The sequence below is a fragment of the Carettochelys insculpta genome, chromosome 3 (assembly GCF_033958435.1).
Source record: "Carettochelys insculpta isolate YL-2023 chromosome 3, ASM3395843v1, whole genome shotgun sequence".
Taxonomy (NCBI): Eukaryota; Metazoa; Chordata; order Testudines; family Carettochelyidae; genus Carettochelys; species Carettochelys insculpta.
The window spans coordinates 107,811,093-107,825,385 of NC_134139.1; the positions used below are offsets into that span (position 1 = coordinate 107,811,093).

The 14,293-nt window shown below is 42.2% G+C and overlaps 1 protein-coding gene across 1 annotated transcript in view; it reads right to left on the reverse strand.

Moving 5' to 3' along the window:
• Nucleotides 1-14,293, reverse strand: part of ENPP1 (ectonucleotide pyrophosphatase/phosphodiesterase 1) — a 104,535-nt gene that overhangs the window by 28,351 nt on the left and 61,891 nt on the right. The window contains exons 11-16 of the mRNA XM_074990556.1: nt 13,792-13,864; nt 11,648-11,756; nt 9,180-9,311; nt 6,892-6,923; nt 3,414-3,541; nt 758-827 (exon numbers count right to left, since the gene is read on the reverse strand). Of these exons, the coding sequence (XP_074846657.1) occupies nt 758-827; nt 3,414-3,541; nt 6,892-6,923; nt 9,180-9,311; nt 11,648-11,756; nt 13,792-13,864 (544 nt within the window). The remainder of the gene's footprint in view (nt 1-757; nt 828-3,413; nt 3,542-6,891; nt 6,924-9,179; nt 9,312-11,647; nt 11,757-13,791; nt 13,865-14,293) is intronic.

The following is a 14,293-nucleotide window of genomic DNA, read 5'->3' on the forward strand; positions in this document are numbered from 1 at the left end:
GCTGCTGGCTGGCTGAGGACTTCCAGTTCCACATGGTGTCTGGTTGACTGGTAAGCCATAACTCTGTTGTTCATATCTTTGAGTTCTACTGTATTCAGTCCTGCCTCTGGGCCCTATAAATTCAGTCCTTTGTTCGGGTTCAAAAAAGTTCATTTCCTTCTTAGAATTTATCCCATTTTACGTGTATTTGGTAGGGGACTCGAGTTCCAGCCCAGGAAACCTATAAACCACAGCCACATGCTACTCACTCTAATCCATGACAGCTAATTCCTTGGGCCTCTTCCTACCAGGTCCTTTTTTATCTCCATTCCTATCTCAGGGCAAGCATGTACCAATTCTTTTCTCACCCCAGGCCAGAGGGGTGCCCTTTCCTTCACTTCTCAAGCTCCAGACAGGAACTGACCCACTGAATCCCTACAGCTCCTTTTATCTGAGTCTGCTGGGCTCTGATTGGATGTGGCTAGCCTTTCTAGCCCTTGGATGATGAGGTCTCTCTAGCTTCCAAGATAGTTGCTCTATGGAGGCTTCTCTAAGCAAGACAGGAGAACCTTCTTTTGCTGCTGCTTTTTTCTACCTCTCTGCTTCCTGGGGCAGGGTGTAGCAAAATGGCAACCAGGGCACACAGTGGCTTGGTACAACCCATCACAGGCTGTGTCCTGGATTAAACAAACATTTGTACAAATGTCCTTTGCAATCTAGGAACAAGGAAAATAAAAAATAAGAGCGATCATAAGCACTACCTTCTTCTGAATCTTACCTGCATGCTCATGAACCGATTGTCTGAGCCATGGAATCCACCCTGGCAAGTCTTGATCTCAGATGGTTTCCTATTTAAAAGAAATCACAGGGAGTGCAACCAATAATACTTAACAACACGCATCTCTGTAAAAATACATTCAGTAGTTTTGTTTGTCTTTGTATAGAAGAGGACACTAAAGTGAAGTCTATATCCCAGAGGCCCACTGAGATGAAGGAGAGCCACTCATATGGCCCACTCACTAGCCTAGGCTGTTCATTTCTGCTGTGGAAGCTGCAGGAGTAAGCCTTTAAATGTTGAAGTATAGAGGCTGTCATTTGCAGTGGTTATAATTAGGGCTGTCAGTTGACTTGCATTAACATGTGTTAAAAAAATTTGTGTGTTAATAGCCGGAAACTTAATTGACTGCCCTACTTTAAAGTATGCTTGTGGTGGCACTCTGCACCTGTGAAAATGTTAGCATAGGCCACTTTTCTCAAAAGGGGGATTGTGAGTTGCTGATTGGAATGTATTTAAAATAAAGAAATTAGCTGCTGAGTTGGAGAAACCTAAGTTCATTTAATTACTGGTGTTCTGAGGGAATATAGTACTTTGCCAGGGTTCAGCAATAAGCTACTCGCCTTTTGATTGCCAGTGTTAGTGTTAAACTGGTTCTGTGCTTTGCTTGATTGTGTTCATTCAATAATTTGGCCAGTTGTTGATCTCAATTTATATTCTTATAGACTTATTGAGTCCACAATGTATGCGACTGTTAATTCTTTGACTAATTCCTCTGACCTTAATTGTCACCTCAGTTTAATTGTTTTACTCTTTAGCATTTTAGGGAAATATAGTGAATTAGTTAGCTTTACATTTACTTGTTTATGCTAAAGGTTGCAAGACATACACCTGATAGATACTCTTATCAAAAACATGTTATATATGGACAATTGACCCACTCCTAAATTAAACCTTTTTTTCCACTCCACAATATATACTACTCTTCTGGCAAAGGCACATGTATAAGCCAGAAGAAACAATGCAATTTCTGAATAGTAACAGAGAAGTAGCCATGTTCGTCTGTACTCCAACAAAACAAAGCTGCAGAAACGTAGCACTTTAAAGGCTAACAAAATGATTTATTCGGTGATGGGCTTTTGTGGGACAGTCTGTCTCACGAAACCTCACCACCGAATAAATCATTTTGTTAGCCTTTACAGGGCTACATTTCTGCTACTTTGTTTTAATGCAATTTCTGACAGTGAAATAAGAGAACAAGATGTAATGGGGGATGGCTCAGGAAATTTCACCCTAGGTCCCCAGCAAAATTTTAGACTGGGTTGCTAGTAGGTGGAACTGCAACTCACAGAAGTGAGTTGATCCACCACATCTGACAGGCAGGCACTGATTCAGCACTTATACACATGGTTAAATTTAAGTGCATGCTTTGGGAATTAAGCAGGTGCTTAAAGTCTTTCTGAAAATGGGATCTTAACTGACAAGTGTCCACATCACAGAACCACCACCAAGTTAAGCATATTCAACTAAGCGAAATTCATATAAGAGAATCCCACAAATTGAACACAAGGGCAGTGTAGGAGAAAGTGTTCTTTGTGGTACCCCTGCAGAGCCATCTTTATCAACTGTGGTGCTCTACGCAGCCTGAGCGCCTGCGCTCTCCCCCACAAGGGGGCAGGATGGCTGCTCCATACTGGAGGGCTGTGTTCTAGGGCTGTGGGGTTCTGGGTGCAGGAGCTGTGGGAGACAGGCCCCAAAGGATAGAGCTTTGGGGTCAGGGGCAGGGCAGGGAGGCTACCTAAGGATGGGGGAGCAGACAGGAGGCACAGGTGGGACAGTTTCCCCTTCCACCAGGAAAACAGATGTTGAGTAGCACGGTTCAGAACAACCAGTCAGAGTTCTCTGCTTCAGGGGGCTCCACGGGGCCCAAGGCAGCAGACGAGAGGGGAGGAGGGCTGGCACCTGCAGCAGGGGTTGGGCCCACCTGTACACTCACCAGCAGAGACGGGAAGCAGAGTGACCTAACCCCAGCCCACTCTCACTGCTCCCAGCTGCACTGCTGAGGGGAGAAGGCTTGGGGGAAGTGGTGGGACCTTCCTCTCACACTCACCAGCAGCAGAAAGTGGACAGCAATGGCTGGGAAGTGGTGGAGCAGAACAGGCTGGGGCCAGGTTGTTCCACTTCCTGCGGCTAGTGAGTGCCATGGAGGACCAACCCCCGCTGCTGGCACCAGGTCCCTGCCAGTTCCCCAGGCCATGTTGCTCATGGGAGGATTAGAGCAAAAGGCAGAATGGGTGTGGGGGGTTGTCCCAGGCCCTACACATCCTTAGGGATGGCTCTGCTGGGCGTAGCTCATGGTGGTGGAAGGCAGAGTATGGTGCTGGCCAGAGGTACTGCAATGGGCAGCACGCAGCTGCCTTGGGAACTATGAAATTGGGAGAAATGTGGTGCCTCCAATTTCATGGTGCCCTGTGAAGATGCATATTTTGCATATTGGTAGAGAGGCCCTGTACACCTGTTCTGAGCATAAATGGAGACCTGTCTCCAATGGCTGTCAATCTAAAACCAGCCCCTTGTTTTATTTTTACCCTCTAAAAACAAAAGAAAAAGACAAGAAACTCTGTGCAGTATAATTAAGTACTGATAAATGGCACCTTACCGTGCGAGTTGCCACTTAGGGTCTAAATAAAAATGTACTGGTTCAATCCGGTCATTGTTGACAAAGTGAAAACGCTTGGGTAAGAGCTCTTTCATATATGCTTTGAAATGCTGATCTGGGTCTATGCACTGAAAATTTTAAATTAAGATATATATTTATTAGTGTATGAAAAAAACTAGTAGTGACCACCATGAATACATTCTTCTGAATATCAGAAACTGTGTGTGCAGCAGTGCTTTAATGACAAGGGCTGTGCTCCAACTCCTGTAAAAAAATATCAACGGGAGTCTTTCCATCATATTCAAAAAAAAAATCTATTGGATGGTGCAGAAATATCAATTACTTCCATCCAACCAGTATGTAATTTGCCAGCTATATTTAAGGGTTGCTGTAAACTAATTTAAAAAAATAACTAATATTTTGCTACTTTTTCTGATGAGGTTCTAATCATGTTGGACTTGATAACACTAGCTGGTATTAAGATATGTATTCATTGAGGTCTCTCTTAATGTCAGAAGTGTCACATGAATAGAATATCGAAGTCTAGTGATGTTGAACTGTCCAGTTTGAGAATACTGCATTACAGAAATTCTCACACATACAAAGGTTTTAATACATTAACACATGGATGTTTCATATTCTCCCCCACCATTTCCTTTTCCCTTATGGGATCCCCTCTTGGAGTTTGCCAGCTCCTGGAATACCAGACCGAGCCACTTAGGGGGTCCTACCTCTGATGTACAAAAACAGTAGCTACCAGAGCCTACCGACACCATTTCCCACCATGCTTGCAGTCAAAGGTGGGGACAGAGGCGACTAGAAAATTCTAATAAAGCCAGAAGGTTTCTGCATGGCTTGCATGGGAAGTGAATATGATATAATGTCTGCTGAGAGAGGAGTTAAATATAAAAAAGTCTAATGAATGACAGACAAAACTCAAGTCATGTATGAACCAAAAGTGAGTCACTGAGGTCATAATCAGAGAGCTGTACGGCTGTAAGGGAAGTCAGGGGCTACAGCTACATTACAGCAGTCCTTCCAAAGAAGTTCTTTCAGAAGATCTCTTCCAAAAAAACTTCTTTCAAAAGATCATGACCACAAGCAAAAAAGCAGACTGAAAAAAATCAACCCGCTCTTTCGGTAGAGAGAAGCCACACCTTCAAAAGAATGGACCAGGAACACCACAGATCAAAACATCTGGTGCCACGGAGGACTGCTTTTTCGAAAAAAGAGCCCCGGGGGGTGTCTACACACTGTTTTTCCTGAAAGGATCTTTTGCAAAAAGGTGCCCTTCCTCATCCAGAAGCAGAAAAGGACTGCTGGAAAAAGTGCCATGTTCTTCCAATGTAATATTAAAAGAACGCATTGTGTGTGTAGATGCTCAGCGTGATTTTGCAAAAGACCCCAGGCTTTTCCGAAAAACCTCATTAGTGTAGACACAGCTAAAGTGTCATCAACTTCAGCCACTTCCACTGAGGCAGAACCAAATAAACCTAGATTATTCTTGGCAGATGTATGTCCAACCTGTTCTTAAAAGCCTCCATGGTTTCATAACTTTCCTTGAAAGCTCACTCCAGTCCTTAACTATCTTTATATTTAGAAAGTTTTTCCTAAATATGCTAAAGCTTATCCTAAATTTCTCCCAATAATATTCTAAATTGCCCTTGCCACAGATTAAGGATTCGTGTCCTACCTTTTATGAATAAGGACAACAATGGAGAATCATCCTGTTTAGAAGGGCCCTTAACATATTTGAAGACTGTCACCAGCTCTCCCTTTGGTCTTCTTTTGTCAAAAATAAGCATGCCCAATTTTATTAACCTTGCTCTTAGGTCAGGCTTTCTAAAACTTTTAGCAGTTTCATTGCTCTTCTCTGGAATCTCTCCAGTTTGTCCACATCTTTCCCAAAGTGTGGCATCAAGAATTAGATACAGTATGCCAGCTAAGGCCTCACCATTGCTGAGGACAGCAGGACCATTACCCCCTTATCTCACTCAGAGGTGGGGGAAACTTTTATTTTTCCTCCCAACGGAGACCCAGAGAAGTCAGAGAAAAAAATATCAGTCAGGGGCCACACACAAGCGAGAAGCAAAAACAACAAAAGAAACCAAAACTCTCTGCCCTGACTCCCAACAAGCTCAGAGCTTCCCCCACAGTGGGGCAAGTCGGCACTCGCACTCCAGTCCCATTGCAGGTTGGGGGAGGGAGAGGATGATATGGAAGCCTGGAGACTTACTGTGGGGCTGAAGTGCAAATCCCAGCTAGCCCTGCTGTGTGGGAAGCCCTGAGTCTTGCTGCACGCCAGATCCAAATAAGCTGGGGACTGTATCTGGGTCACAGGTCATAGGTTCCCCACACCATCTTTCATCCACTGCTATCATTAATGCATCTCAGAATTACATCAGCTTTTTTCAACAACTGCACAACACTGTTGGCTAGTATAACTCCCAAATCCTTTTCAGCAGCATGACCACCTCGACAGTTATTCCCTATTTTGCTGATGTGCATTTGATTTTTCCTCCTTAAGGGTAGTACTTTTCATTTGTACTTAATGAATTTAATCTTTATGATTTCACACTAATTCTCCAATTTGTCATGGTCATTCTGAAGTCTACTCTTACCCTCCAATTGGCTTATGACCCCTCCCAGCCTGGTGTCACACACTAATATAAACATGAGCGAAAATACTGAATGCTTAGTAGTACTGGACCTAAGACTGACCTCTCTGACATTCCACTACATATGTCCTCCCACTTCCACTGTAAAACACTGGTAACTTTGAGTATTGTAGGCCCACCAACAAGAGATATAAAGGGGCAGCTGCCTCAGGGCCCAGTGATTTAAAACAGCCCAGCTACGGTGGCGACAGCTGATGTCACAGCCTCAGGATCTTTAAATCACAGCCACAGCCCTGGGCAGCACTGGAGGGCTGGCTGGGGAAGCCTGCCTCCAGTACTGCCCCTTCCACCTGAGACCATGTCCTTTGCCAGGGGCCTGGAGCCAGCTCCTCACTTGGTCCAGGGTCTGGCAAAGGCTTTCAACCAGTTGTGCACGCAGATTATTATAATTTAATATAGACCACTCTTCCCTAGTTTGCTTATGGTACCGTCAGGTGGGACTGTGTCAAGAAGATAACCGAAATCAAGGTGCAACATGGCTACTGTTTTTCCCCTATCCACTAGGCTAATAACTCTACCAAAAGGAGGAAATTGGGTAAGTTTGGCATGATTTGTTCTTGACAAATACATGTTGGGTATTCCTGATAGCCCATAATACTGTCACTCTTGTTCACTTTTCTCTCTATCCTTTCTCTTCCTTCCATTGTATCATATCTGGAATTGGGTAGTAAACTGTCTGGGGCAGTGACCCTTTCTTTTCAAATGTCATGCAAGAAGCCTAGCATAATGATGCTGTAAAAATAAAAACAAATGTCAATATGAATAAAGAGGCACAAGTAAATATTAAAGACAGTACTTACTGTAAGTTGTCTGGTAATGCGGTGGTAATCAACTGGAAGAGTCAGATGAAAAAATTAGTCCCCTAAAGTTTAAAAGAAAAGATGCAATATAAAAGGATTCCAAATAGGGAATGCTTATTTGATACCATATAACACATTCATCCAGGTTAAAAATATCATTTCTAAACATAAGCAACTTGATGCTTGAAAACCAAGCAACCAATGGTAAAAACAAAATCAGTAAGAACATTTTCAAACCACACTTTTTAAACTGTCTTTTTTGGAGAAGTTTCCTTTACGTTCTCTTTTCTCCAGTCACGTGGATTATTTATTTATAAACAGAGGTGGGGCACTTCTGCCATACACAATTCATCAGGGCTAGGTACTGGCAGGCTCCCACACAGTTTGTTACCTGAGCAGGTACAGTGCCCTGCAGCTCCCAGTGACCCTGGTTCACTATTTCCAAACAATGGGAGCTGCAGCAACCACTGTAGCCTGTGCTTAGCTAATAGTATGTAATGTAGGTTAGATATTAAGAAGCCTTGATAGTCTAGCTAACTGAGGCCTAGAAGGATCTATGCCTATCTATTTTTCCTGTCAGCTGTAACGCAAGGGGCCTGCCTGGTAAATAGGACATGAGGGGGGAAAGGTTGGGCAAAATAATTTTCCATATATAGGTTTAAGATCAGGCTAGTAACGGTGTGTCATATCAGCCTGTGCCATCTAAAAATACCTCTCAGACATCAAAATACGCCCAAAATTTTCCTCACTTAAAGGAAATAACATAAGATTATCCGATAAATTCAGGTAAAGGGGTCCAAGCGGGAATTTCCCTTCAAGCTTTTTCTCGAAACAACAGGCTGGATGAAATACGGTCATCGAAAACATGGGGGTCTCAGCAAGTATTCAAGATTCGATGAGGTCAGATCCTAATTTAGTCAACATGAAGGAAAAAGGTATAAACAGCCTTTGGGAAAGACAAAAGGTAGCGCAGAAGAACGCTCAATGCAACGCGTGTTAAGCTGTGCCAGACGGATCCGCACCAGCGAGGTGCCTATCACCCCAACTCTCTCTCTCTTCTTTGTTATTTCCTAGAACCCTCTGCTAACTGCTTCCTTTTCTGAACCACTGCAATAACTCCTTTTCTGACAGGTGGAAGTGAGCTGGTCTTAGCTTCTAAAGAGCTCAAAAGGAGTCAGTGAATATTGCATCCTGTTTACCTAGCATAGGTTTAAACCATAAATGCAGTTAGTAAAACAATAGGTATTGTTAAGTGAGATCTTTTTATTGTAATCTAAGTGCTAGCCATGATATATATATATATTGTAGTGTGTATTGGTTAAGTGCTGCATACATACCACTGTGCTGTTAAGTAAACAAACCATAAGTGTTGCTAAAATCATTGTCTGTGTACTTACTGGGAATTCCGAAAACTCACCTCCGGCCTGAACCCGAGGCTCTGCCTCAGACTTTACCGATAACTCAGGGGAGGTGCGAACCCTGTAATCCTCAAATTCAAGTCAGATTGGCAAGCCTTCCTAAATTTATATATCCGTATATTTTGCTACCTTTCACCCGGGTCAACACCATCCCGCATCCCCACCAGCAGTTAGCCATGACAAACCATGTACAGCCAGGTCACCAGTGATTCCCCACCCAACTTATAATGTTTAAATAAGTATCACTGAAATAGTGTTAACAAAAAAGAAAAAGTTGCCAACTAGAATTTGACATTCCAGATTTTGTTGCAACGGGCACATGAGAAGCGGTAACTGTTGTGCTAGTCAACTTGGAGTTTTCTTTATAAAACTTAACCTTGGCACAGTGTTTATAAATGTGTTTCTTATAAACTTCCAAGGGGAAAAAAAATCCATCAGAAGAAACAAAATTAATTTAATTCAGCAACCTTCCTTGGAAAAGGATAAGCTACAGGCTAGGAAAGACTCATACAAGTTGAAGCCAGAATGGATCATTAGATCATCTAACTTGAATCTTTATATCACAGACCATTAAATTTCTCCTAGTTACCCCTGTATTGAATCTAATAACTTGTGTTTCGTTAAATCATACAGAAATTAAGGGTTCCAGCTCCACATGTAAGTGAAGCATGTCTTATGTGCCTTTAAGAACAGAAGATTTACGCTTCTAACTCGTAACAGTTTCCCCAATCCTTGTGGTTCAACTTCTCCACAAACTTGTGCTGAATCTGAGAAATATCGGTATATTCTGTACAAACTAATCCTCACTTAATTTTAATAAGAGTAGAAATAGCTAATGAAGTAACACAAATTAGTTTAGCAACTACATACAAGAGAAATACTCATCTGGAACATTTTGAGGTCTTAAGCGAGCTGCAGGGCCAGGAATTATTGTAAAATCTTGAACGTCCTCCATATATGTGCTCAGATATGCTGTTTTACTACAGCTTGCTGCTTCCATGCCTGCACAGAGGGGAAAGCATTGTTTTACAAAGGTTAGAACAAATCAGCAGTACACATAACAGAGCAAGTAGCTGTTTTATACAAAGGGGAAATATAGCCTTCCTGACTAAATTAATCACCAAGCACAAGACATCTGAACAGTATGAAGGAAATGTTAATTCATACGGTACATATACATCCACCCTTTCAGCAGCCCAGTAGCACTTTCATGGCATTTATCACAATACAATAGAAATAGATTTCACCACTGAAGGCAGGGGGGGAGGGGGAATACAGCATACTGTGGGAGCTGGATTAGTAGAGGGGATAACCGTTCACGTCTGGGCTGTAGTTGGAAATCTAAGGACAGATCAGAGGCAGCTTATGGAAACGACAGACTACAGCTATGGCTTTCAGCGTCATTTGTGCAATGTGCATACACATATCACAGTGTGATTACTTAAGAAAAATGAAAACAGAATGCTATAATACATGCAAACTAGTTACATCCTTAAAATAGAATCCATGGCTACATCTACACTAGCACGCTATATCGAAGTAGCCTATTTCGAAGTAAGGACATCGAAATAGGCTACTTCGACTTGTGCTGTCTACACATCCTCCAGGGCTGGTGCCGTTGATGTTCCACATCGAAGTAGCGATGGGGAACATCGAAAGGAGCCGCCCCGGAAGGATGTGCAGAGCGTCCACACACACAAGCACTCCTCATCAAAATAAGGGGCCAGCAAAGCCCCAAGCCACTCCCTTAAAGGGCCCCTCTCAGACACACTTGCCCTGCACAGCATGAGATCCACAGAGCCGACAACCAATTACAGACTCTGCGCATGCAGCATGGACCCCCAGCTGCAGCAGCAGCAGCCAGAAGCCCTGGGCTAAGGGCTGCTGCATGTGGTGACCATAGAGCCCTGCAGGGGCTAGACAGAGTGTTTCTCAACCCCTCAGCTGATGGCCGCCATGGAGGACCCCGCTATTTTGAAGAAGCAGGACGCGGATCGTCTACACACGCCCTACTTCGACGTTGAACGTCGAAGTAGGGTGCTATTCCCATCTTCTGATGCGAATAGCGATTTCGATGTCTTGCCGCTTAACGTCGATTTCAACGTCGAAATAGCATCCAGCACGTGTGGACACAACAGGTGCTATTTTGACGTTGTGCCGGCTACTTCGAAGTAGCCGACTAGTGTAGACGTAGCCCATAGGTGTAAAGTCACATAAAATGATAAGGGAGGAAGAGAGTTGGATGCCGCACATCAAAAGAAAGTGAACTATATCATTCCACTCTACCAACTCCACAAATTAACAGTAAAAGGCCTGATTCTCAGGTACAATGTGGACTCTTTACATTGTTCTAGCACTGTAAAGTGTAATTTACATAAAGACCCACTTATACCCCCAGAGAGCTGTAAAGGGCATGTAAATAAGAATCAGTTCCAGAACAGTCTTCTTAACAAAAGTTAACACCTGAGTTTAAGCATGTCTTCTGTGAAAACAAGATGTCACCACCTGCCTCAATGGTTGAGGGAACTGATGGGGCCAGTGGTGAAAACGCACAGTCCAAGCAGTGAGAAAGGAAAACACTTGCTGAGGGACAACACAGTTCTTGAAGCTACTGGCCAGCTGAGAGGGTGGGGTGCTGCCTGGCCAGAATTCCCCAGCTCCCAGGTACTTTCCTTAAACTAGGAATGGGAAGACAGCCTGACAGAGAGTCTATGGATCCAGCTGATTCAAGGGTTATGGGAAAGAATTGTTTCTCCCATGGGCCAACTGGCAGAGGATCAGGGAGTTTTCCACCTTCCTACAGGCATCTTTGAACCACCATCGTGCAAGGTAGGAATGTGATTTGTATATAACTGAGGTACTTGGGTTGAATTATTAATTCATCACAGTCTGCGGCAGGTTTCCAGTGCAATTATGAGGATAAAATGAACAGTTTCCAGAGATAAAATATACATATAAAAACCTAGGATTCTGGTGATGGGCCTTTGGCTTATAGGACCAAGGGAGACCTTGTGGGCTTTATGGGCCAAGGTCAAACTTCATGTCCTTCCCAGGCTCAGATCCCCACTCTTATGCATCATCTATCCCACTCACAGCAGAGATGGTGCTAGGGCTGAGTCCTGGTAGATAGGCTGAGAAGAGCCTGCCCCAGGCTAAGGATTGTATAGGTAACCTCCACACTGGCACAGAAAAGCGTGGGTGATAGGGGAGGGGAACTACTCACCTATGATAAAATTTAATAATATAATCTTAGCATTTGCTAATAAAAATGGCAGCCTGCCACTTAATTCCATGCATGGACCTGTTCTCATTTTCCCTCTGCTTATGCATGAATTTACCATGATCAGATAGAAGAATAATGTTTAGACATTTGTGCAAGTTCATTTGTTTGAGACCATCCATCAGCATCCCAACTATGCTGTCCACTTTCTGTAGTGCGCATATGACCTGCAGAATAGAAATGTGTTGAAGTAAAACAGATGTTGAGCATTTAAAAATTAATTCATAAATCTGTATTTGGTGAATGTAAAATGTAAGACACAGTCTAACCCATATACAAATAAATGACCTCTTCCCGCAGACTCTGTTCACATCAGTGCTCCTATAGGTTTCAATGGAAGTATTCCTGTGAATAGGGACTGTACGGACATACCCAAGTTTTCATTTCAGTCTAAATATGGGCTAGTTTAAAATGAGAATTTCTTGCAACAAGGTAGTCCAGTCAGTTTAGTCTTTAGGTAAATTACACATTTTCATCATTTGGGTCATTTTAACTGGCACAGAAGAACGTACTAGTGACTTAGAGGGGATCTTGATCACTCATTGAAAAATTAATTTTAAATCAAAGGAAATTCTATCCTATGGCTCAAGTCTTCACCCTGTTTTGCATTTAGTACTTAGGGACAATACTCTATGCAACTAAATTATTCTTGCCAGTAGTACCACAAATAGTCAATACAAGCAATTAACATTTATGATGTGCTAGTTACATTACTCGATCGGCCTACTTGTATGAATCTACAGTGTGATAAAGAGTTGCAGAATTATGCTCTTAAAGAGCTAGTCAAAAGTCCACACACCAACTATTTTTGAGCAGTAACCTAAGTTTTATTTAGTGACCAAAGATAAGGGTAACTTAGTTTTATAAGAAGTGCACATGGGGAGGGAGAAAGACAAATACACACCTGTGGAGCTCTCATCGGTAGTTAATCAACTAAAGAACTACTTTCATCTTTCAGTATTATCACAGAAACTGGTTAGTTTATGAAAGCCACCCCCTACCCAGAGAAATTGAAAGCCTTTTGCCGATAACTCCAGTGAAAAATGGAAAACTCAAGTATAGATGCAAAAACTTTTCCTGAGTTCAAGACAGTAGCATTATCTAACATTTTCAAATTACTGAATAGTTTTTTTTTCTCCCTTCCATCTTTTTTTTTTGGGTGGGGGGGTAGGGGCAGAGTAAAGTGCATTTAAGAAGGATGTAAGATTGATCCATCCTGGAAACTGAAGGCGTTTGTTAATTTACAGAATGGGTATAGTACAGGCAGTGGTAGAACAGGTTGAACTGCTCTCGTACAGCACCCTTGGGACCTGACCAGTGCTGGACAAGAGAATTTTCTGGATGACTGGAGGTCAATGTTTTTTAGCACATTACCAACACCTCCCCTGCTTACTAGGCTCTTAGAAGATATTTAGGGGTCAGTTACAGCTAAATAATAGCACAGATCACAGAGCCAGGACTAGTGGCTCTAAACAAACTTTATGAAACCACGGGAAACTAGGTCACACTCATGAGAAGTGGTTATCCAGCTAAAATCATGCCAGATTATGGAGTCTGCAGGATGGGAGAGTTCTGGATTAGAGAGGTTCAACCTGCACCTGTTTCTCTAAGCCACAGTGGTCAAAGTCTGCAATGGAGGGGAAATATGACTCATACCCACCTAAATAAGGTTTTGAAACAGCCAGCAACTTTGCCAGTTACAACATGAACAGCCATCTGCAGGAAGTGGACTAGGATTAGAGCTGGTTGAAATGTTTCATTTACCCCACCTCTGCCTAGTCACTTTTTTAAATGAAAAGTTTGGGTTTTTCCTAAGATATGGTGCCTGAAAAGCTTTATTTTTTCTCCAAATTTTTTTGATATTTTTTGTCAAAATGGAGAATTGCATCCAATGACTGGGGGAAGAGGGGGAAGGGGCAGATGAAGGCAAAAGACCCACCATTTTCAACTCTGCCCACATTTGCAATTTTTAATTGTAAAAAGGCAGCGCCTAATTTGTTAGCATTGCAAAACAGCACATTAATCAAATGCCCTTTTACTATGTATGTTATGTTCACCCTCATATGAAATCCATATTCTAATAAATATGCTGCAGATAGATGCTCTAGTTTATAGCTATTAACTGATCGTTTGTTACAAAAGCCTCAGTACATAACTCAGTATATATCTTTAAAATGAAACAAAACCAAACCACTCACTTACTTGACTGCTGACTGGTCCAAAACGATGGCCGGAGTAATCTGGTTCTTCTAAATACAGAGTGTAAAAGTGTGGTCTATATCAAACAGCACCAAAAATGTAATATTTTACATATACATTGAAAAATAGTCTGGAAAAATTATAATTCATCAATGGATGTCAATTATTAGAAAAAAGCAGTGCATCATTTATGGAGGGAACATTTTAAAAGAAAAGAAATAGAAAATTTGCCTAGGAACAGACTTGAAACAACTAATTTATTGATTATTAATGATCTAGGAAAAGGGGTAAAACAGTGGAGTGGTAAAATTTGCAACATTTTCAGGAGAATTAAAGCCAAAAGCAGACTGAGGAGAGTGACAAAGAGATCTCATAAAACAGGGTGACTGGGAAACAAGATGGCAGACGAAATTTAAATGTTGATAAATTCAAAGTAATACACATGGGAAAATATAATCCCAACTATCAGTACAAAACAATGGAGTCTAAATTAGTTGTTACTACA